This window comes from Coenobita brevimanus, chromosome 59 (assembly GCF_032717465.1).
Source record: "Coenobita brevimanus isolate Jiangsu-jjx chromosome 59, ASM3271746v2, whole genome shotgun sequence".
Taxonomy (NCBI): domain Eukaryota; kingdom Metazoa; phylum Arthropoda; class Malacostraca; order Decapoda; family Coenobitidae; genus Coenobita; species Coenobita brevimanus.
This window is the reverse complement of record NC_137012.1, coordinates 5,560,070-5,567,290: the sequence shown is the minus strand read 5'-3', so window position 1 is coordinate 5,567,290 and position 7,221 is coordinate 5,560,070. Positions and strand designations below refer to the sequence as shown.

The following is a 7,221-nucleotide window of genomic DNA, read 5'->3' as shown; positions in this document are numbered from 1 at the left end:
ATTGCAATCACGTCCCTTTCTAAAACCAGCCTGTTTATCTCTCAGAATACCCTCAACCACCGGCTCCAACCTATTTAACAACACTCTACTGAAAACTTTCAAAGCTATCGGTGACAAAGAGATTCCCCTCCAATTACCACATTCACTCAGGTCTCCCTTCTTCGGAACTTTAACAATTACACCATTCTTCCAAACTGATGGTAGTAACCCCGTCACCCATATCTTATTGAATAGCTTGGTCAAGATCATTATTAATCTATCCTCCTCCACTTTAAACATTTCCGGAAATAAACCATCCTCCCCTGGTGCCTTATTATTCTTTAACTGTTTTACTGCTTTCTCCACTTCTGCAAGCCTCAACTCTCCTGTTTCTATATTTAAATCTTCCTGAGCAGACGGTATATCCTCTTCTGGTGGTATTGGTCTATTAAGAACTGTCTCAAAATGCTCTTTCCATCTATTTTTAATATCTCCATCTTTGGTCAATAAATTTCCTTCCCTGTCTCTAACTGGTATTTCCTTGCGTTTACATGCATTACCACTCAGTTCTCTAATCGATTCATATGCTATTCTTTGACTCTGTCCATCATTTTTGTTTATTAAGATTTCCGTCTCTGCAACCTTTTCATCCACCCATCTTCTTTTATCTCTCCTAGCTAACCTTCTTACTTCTGAATTCAAACTCCAGTACGCAGCTCTTGCTAATTCAATCTCTCGTTCATCAACGCATTGCATCTCACTCCTCAATTTAGCCTCACCTCTCTTTTTAATTATATCCCACGTTTCCTCTGATATCCATTTCTTTCTCCTGAATCTATGTCTCCTTCCAATCGTACATTCAGCAGTCTCATGCAAAACTTTGATCACATCCTCCCACATCTCATCTACACTTCTCTCCCCCTCTTCCAACGTTTCCAACACCAAAAACCTATTTCTGCATTCTAATCTGAATTCCTCCTTTTCTTCTCCTTCCCTTCTAAGCTTAACAATATCGTATCTACCAACACCAGATATTTCCTTCTTCTGATTTTTAAGTTTAAACCTTATTTTTGCAATGCTGAGTTGATGGTCACTACCAATATCCGCTCCCCGTTTAACATGAACATCTAGCAGAGAACTTCTATGCCTCCTACTGATAGCGATGTGATCAATCTGATTTTTATATTTTCCACACGGCGACACCCAAGTTGTCTTGTGTATATTGCAATGCTGAAAGAGTGTGCCCCCGATGACTAAGTCATTTGCTAGACAGAAGCTTCCAAACCTCACTCCGTTTTCACTCATCCTACTACCAACTCCCATCTTACCCATACATGCCTCAAATCCCTCATTTGAACAGCCCATTACTGCATTAAAGTCTCCAACGCAGATCAAAACATCATGTCTAGGTACCCTTCCTACTGCTTCTTGCAACTTTTCATAAAATGTGTCTTTCCTTTCATCAAGTGCATCATTAGTAGGTGCATAACACACAAACAGACTGATGTTGCCATGATTTGATTTAAACCGTGCGTATAACAATCGCTCATCTATAGGATCCCACTCACATAAAGCCTTATTTGCCTTACAACCCAGCAACAATCCTACTCCCTGATAATGCATTCCATCCTCTCGGCCAGATATCAATAAACGTATACCATCCTCCAAATCCAACTTATCGACTCCAGTTAATCTAGTTTCTGTCAGAGCACAAATATCAAGTCCGTAATTTTGAAAAACCTTCACTAACTCATCGATTTTACCGTCATGATTTAGCGTTCTCACATATATATATATATATATATATATATATATATATATATATATATATATATATATATATATATATATATTCGTTCATGAGTTTATGAAATTGCATTTATGAATTGCCTCGCGGGCCTGATCAAATGGTCTTGCGGGCCTTATACGGCCCGGTGGCCGGACGCTCCCTACCCCTGTCGTAAAGCTTGACACGAATGATATGTACACACACACACACACACACACACACAAACTCAACCTCAAGAACACAAATGCTATTAAGACAAAAACGTTTACCTTCACTGCATACCCTACATGTTATAATTTATTTAGAGGAGTCGACTGTAGCACCAGTCGAACAGGGCAGTACTCCCGAGGTGGATGGTAAGCTGATGATAGGGAGAGCCGGAGCTCCCGCTTTACCGGCCCTCAGGACTTGATCCCGACCATCTGCCTTTGCTGAACAATTTCAGTGCTTTCGTTTACACAGAGGGCAGGCCAGCATACTCTCTTAATATCTCTACCTTAACTGTTTACACCACACTACATGCACGTAAAATATCACACCTTCTATTCGCACTCCCATTAGAAATGAACGCTGCATTATTACAAGAAAATGAGGCGGTATCTCGGATTGCCACCACCTGCAGAGTAGGGCAGCGACTGTTCATTCTTTCCTACAGTCCATATCGTCTCTGGCCCTGTTCCTCACAGAACCACAAATCTCTCCCTCTACTGAAATATCCTCATTTTGTTTTCCTGGTTACCACCTCCTCACAAACTTCTGTAACAAGGGGGGCAACTGTTGTTAGATCAAATTTCAATACGCAGTTGACACTGTTTTAAAATTCACTGCAGCTAATTTTGATTAATCACTGTATAAACTAAGTTATCTAAATATTACCAGATATATCTGTGTAGTCTATTGCTCCCCCAATGCTTCTTCAGAACCCAGTGTATTTGACTCCATATCCACACAGTTGAGTAACCTTAACCTTGCCCTTAGCACCGAAATAACCATTTTGGGCGATTTTAACGTAAATAAATGTAAATGGTTATTGCCTTCTGCCAGGACTGACGATGCTGGTCTAGAGTGCGAGCTGTTTGCAGAATCGTTTAATCTCATGCAGTTGGTAAAGCAACCAACCAGAATAGCAGATAATCCTGACCATAACGACCATCTCTTGGATCTATTCCTGACAAATAATCCAGATCAATACAGGATAGAAGTACTGTCACCACTTGGATCCTCTGACCACAATCTCATCAAAGCCTCATTAGGATACAAAAACCCACACTGGCAGACGAAAAAAGATGTATTCCAAACAGTTTCGTCGACAGCTGTCGCCCTCTTCAGTGGATCTACAGACCAAGAGTGGTACATACAAATGCCGAGAAGCTGCTTATATGCAGGGTGAGGACACGTTTTCCCAACCACACCTGATGTGACCTCACCTGACTCTCCCTCTACTCTGTCCACGACCTGAGTGAGGGATTACAAGGGGCGGCAAGGACCTTGCCACTAATCCTCTCATCACTGGATCTAATTTATACATTCCTTCACCATGGTTAAAATTATTATATCTCTCTATACATACAGCTTCCACAATCCTACGTTTCTTATAGTTACTACATTTGTACAATATTTGGCTAGAATTCCAGTCGATTCTATGGTCGTTTTCCGAAGAGTGAACGTACACTGCGTTATTTATGTTGCCTATCTTACAAGCATACTTGTGTTCCTTAATGCGAGTGTCCAAATCCCTTCCCGTTTCACCAACATAAACCAAATCACAGTCTCTACATGGAATTTTGTATATCCCTGCAGTTTTGTTACTAATTGGTTTATTCTTTACCAGCATTGATCTTAAGGTGGAAGTATATCTAAATGCAATGTTTACATCCAAATCATGACTCACAGACTTCACCAAGCTAAGATTTGACACATACGGAACCGTGATGTATGGCTTATTTTGCCGACTTTGTGGCGTTGATCTAGGTACAAAAAAGGCTTTTCTGGCTTTAAAATACGCTTGCCTTATAAACCAACTGGGATATTTTAGATCTAAAAATATTTTCCATATCTTGGCGTTTTCCGTATCCAGATGTTGGGGACTACTAATTCTGAGTGCTCTAAGGAACATAGAAGAAATAACTGACATTTTAGTGGAACTGTGGTGATATGAATAATAATGTATATACAAATTGCACTGGGTCGGTTTCCTGTATACAGAAAAGCTAAGTGTCCCAAGTTCATCCCTGTGCACAAATACATCTAAAAATGGAAGGGAACCATTATTTTCCCATTCAACTTTAAATTTAATTGAGTGAACCAGTGCATTTAATTTTGTAAGAAACTCGTCAAAGTTAGCGTATACGTCTGGCCAAAATGAAAACACATCATCAACATACCTATACCAAATTAAATTTTGAGGAGATATGGTGGTAAGAAGGTTGGATTCAAAATATTCCATGTACAGGTTACTAAGAATTGGAGAGAGGGGCGAGCCCATACCCATACCAAACTTTTGCATGAAAAACTGATCACCAAAAGAAAATGCATTACACTGCACACAAAGGCTAATAAGTTGGAGAAAGACATCATGTGGCATGCCGAGATCAATGTTACAATTAGGTAATTTTTCTTCCAAGAAACTAATTACATCTTCAATAGGGACTTTAGTAAAAAGCGAGTCTACATCAAAACTGACCAACCTGCCACTGGAGAAACTGAGAGACTTAATCTTATCAATAAAATCAGTAGAGTTTTGGACATGGGATTTAGAGAATGTGCCAACCAATGGTGCTAATTTGTTCGCTAGAAATTTTGAAAGTTTGTAAGTGAATGAGCCACACTGTGAGATGATAGGACGAAGGGGAATCTGTGGTTTATGGGTCTTTGGTAACCCATAAATGTAAGGTAATTTTGGATTAATTTGAGTGAACTTACTTGCATCAATGTTTGGCACATCCTTTAAAAGGCTTTTGACTTTCTTATTAAAGTCTGTGGATAACCTCTTGAGAGGGGATGACACAAGTTTTTCGTAAGTAGTGGCATCACTCAACAGGTGGTTCATCTTTTCCACATAATCAGGTTTGTCTAGAATGACCACACAATTACTTTTGTCCGCTTTTGTAATAAGAATAGAATCATTTTTCTTGAGACTTTCAAGGGCCAAACGAAAACGTCGTGGTATGGAGTCATTGGATTCAAAATTTCCTATGAAACTGCTAATTATTAAACCAGTAAGGCACGGGATATCCAGCTTGCTGTTTAAGGTAGAAGAAACAAAATCAAGTGCTACATCATTTCCTGGTTTCAAGGCAAAGGACAAACCTAAATTTAAAACTTGCTCCTCGACACGACTCAGTACATACGTAGAAAGATTTAAGATGGAATTCGGTAACATACACATACTCCACGGACTGTGGTTACACAAATCACTAAGTTTTTCTTGCAGTCGGATGCGTGTGAAATAAGTTTCTCTGTTACATTTCTTATCAGCTGTTTCACATATTGCTTCAAATAAATCATTTGGCAGTTGTTGCTTGAGGAAACTCAACGTACGTCGTAGATGGTAGTATGTTTCGTCAATTTCTCTCTTCACGTTGCGTATGGGGGTAGGACAAAAACTCACCGGACAAAAACTCACCGGACAATAATTCACTGGACAATAATTCACCGGACAAAAACTCACCAGCAAATATCTAAGGAGGACAAAAACTCACCGAAATAAAAGAAAGTTTTTTATATGTCAGATATGTTTAAAAATGGTATAATTATGTATTAAAAACTTTAAAACACAGAAGATTATTTGAACTATAATACTGAAAACCTGGTCCATTAAATGAGTTATTCAAAACAAAGTGAACTAGGTTTAAAAACGGACACACTGCCCAACAGCTCGAAGGAATTCCTCTGTCGATTTCCTACCGGCAACTATATCTTCACATAAACTCTTTAAACGTTTCTGAAGACGAACATAGTTTCTCTTGGTTCTCTTCTTTGGAGGCTCCCCTCTGTCATCCAGCAGCATCATGGTTTTGACTAAGGCTTCATCCTTCCTAATGTTATCAATAAGTGTAAAAAGATGGACGGGAATGACCAACAAGCTGCTTGAATGATGAATTCCAGGTTTCACTCATATTGTTTGTTCGAGCTGCATCATTTAGGGTATTACTGTGCACGTTCCATATACCTGGCAGAAAAGGAGGTGGAAGTCGTCGAATATTGGCTTGTAGTGATTCTGGGCCTTCATTATTTCCAGGAAGTCGTACATGACGGAATGTACCTGTAACATATGTCCTGTCGAAGTATGCAAGGAGGTCTTCAAATTCTTCAGGGGTGTTGTTCTTCAAAAACTGCATACCTTCCTGCACCTTCTCTAATGGAAGAAATGCTAACCCATCCATCATTCCACAGAACAGTCTGCAATCATCATTTTCATGGTAGCAATTCACAAGCCCTAATTCCTGTATCTTACGCCACGTCCTTTGCGTCAAGTGGAAGAAACATCCTTTAGTGGCTGAAGCTACATGAGGACCTAAAATGGTACTGACAGCTTGCATGGCAGCTTTCTCAAAATCTAGTACAATTTCTGTGGGATCTGGTGTAAACCCTAGCCTTTCACACCCATCTACAACACTTTGAAGCAGTTTTTCATATATATTTTGTGACTTTCCTGACAGGAATGCATACACGCAAGAAACTGCTGTTTCGCCTAATGGGGCTCTAATAACATAAAGTTGCTGGAAAATTTCTGGAGCCATTGCATAGTTCCCGTCCATGAACCACGTACGGGCCCGGCACAGTAATCGTAAGCACTCATCAGTAGCATATACAACCACTCTGTTGCAGGCATCCGCACCACTGTCATGCAACAGGAATCGTCGTGGCTGTTCACCAGATGTACGTTTCCAGTCATCTGTAATATTTAGTTCACGTACATTTGCAGGTTCTTTAGGTAATGCACCTCGCCTCTGCCGACGAAGATCACGTCTGCATGTATCCAGCTGACCAATGTGGGCACGAACCTCGTCACTTGCAGATTCCAATCCCTGAGCAAGCAGCTGGTTTGGGCGACCTTTAGTTTCTCTTGCCTGTTGTTTTAGGGTTGCTCTTAATTTTGTGACAGAAACTAAGGCTTCATCTGCTTCATGGTTGTGATCAACAAAGGAGCGCGGATTCTGCATCTAAAAACGAAAAAAAAAAAAAAATGAATTCAGTGTTAGTTCTATCTATCTATCTATTGCCGCCGTCTACACTGACTACACTACACGCACTTCATCTTCCAACTTCCATCCTTACTCAACACACTACCCAAATATTTAAATACCCTCACATTTTCCATTTCCTCCCCATCTAGCCTCACTCCACACTCAGTCGCTTCATTCCTTTCAAACAACCTCGCACCTCCTTAAATATTCCTTATATTAGGGAAACACAACCTTAATGAAACTCCTTACATTTACATCCGTAGT

General features: G+C 40.0%; 1 protein-coding gene across 1 annotated transcript; it reads right to left on the bottom strand.

Moving 5' to 3' along the window:
- Positions 1–5,814: 5,814 nt before the first annotated feature.
- LOC145402852 (uncharacterized) lies at positions 5,815–6,933 on the bottom strand. Its single transcript, XM_080274761.1, has one exon. It carries the CDS (start codon positions 6,931–6,933, stop codon positions 5,815–5,817), a length of 1,119 nt encoding a protein of 372 aa, XP_080130887.1.
- Positions 6,934–7,221: the final 288 nt, after the last annotated feature.

Excerpts from the sequence above, each read along its gene's own strand:
- LOC145402852 (XM_080274761.1), bottom strand. The coding sequence starts at position 6,933 with ATGCAGAATCCGCGCTCCTTTGTTGATCACAACCATGAAGCAGATGAA.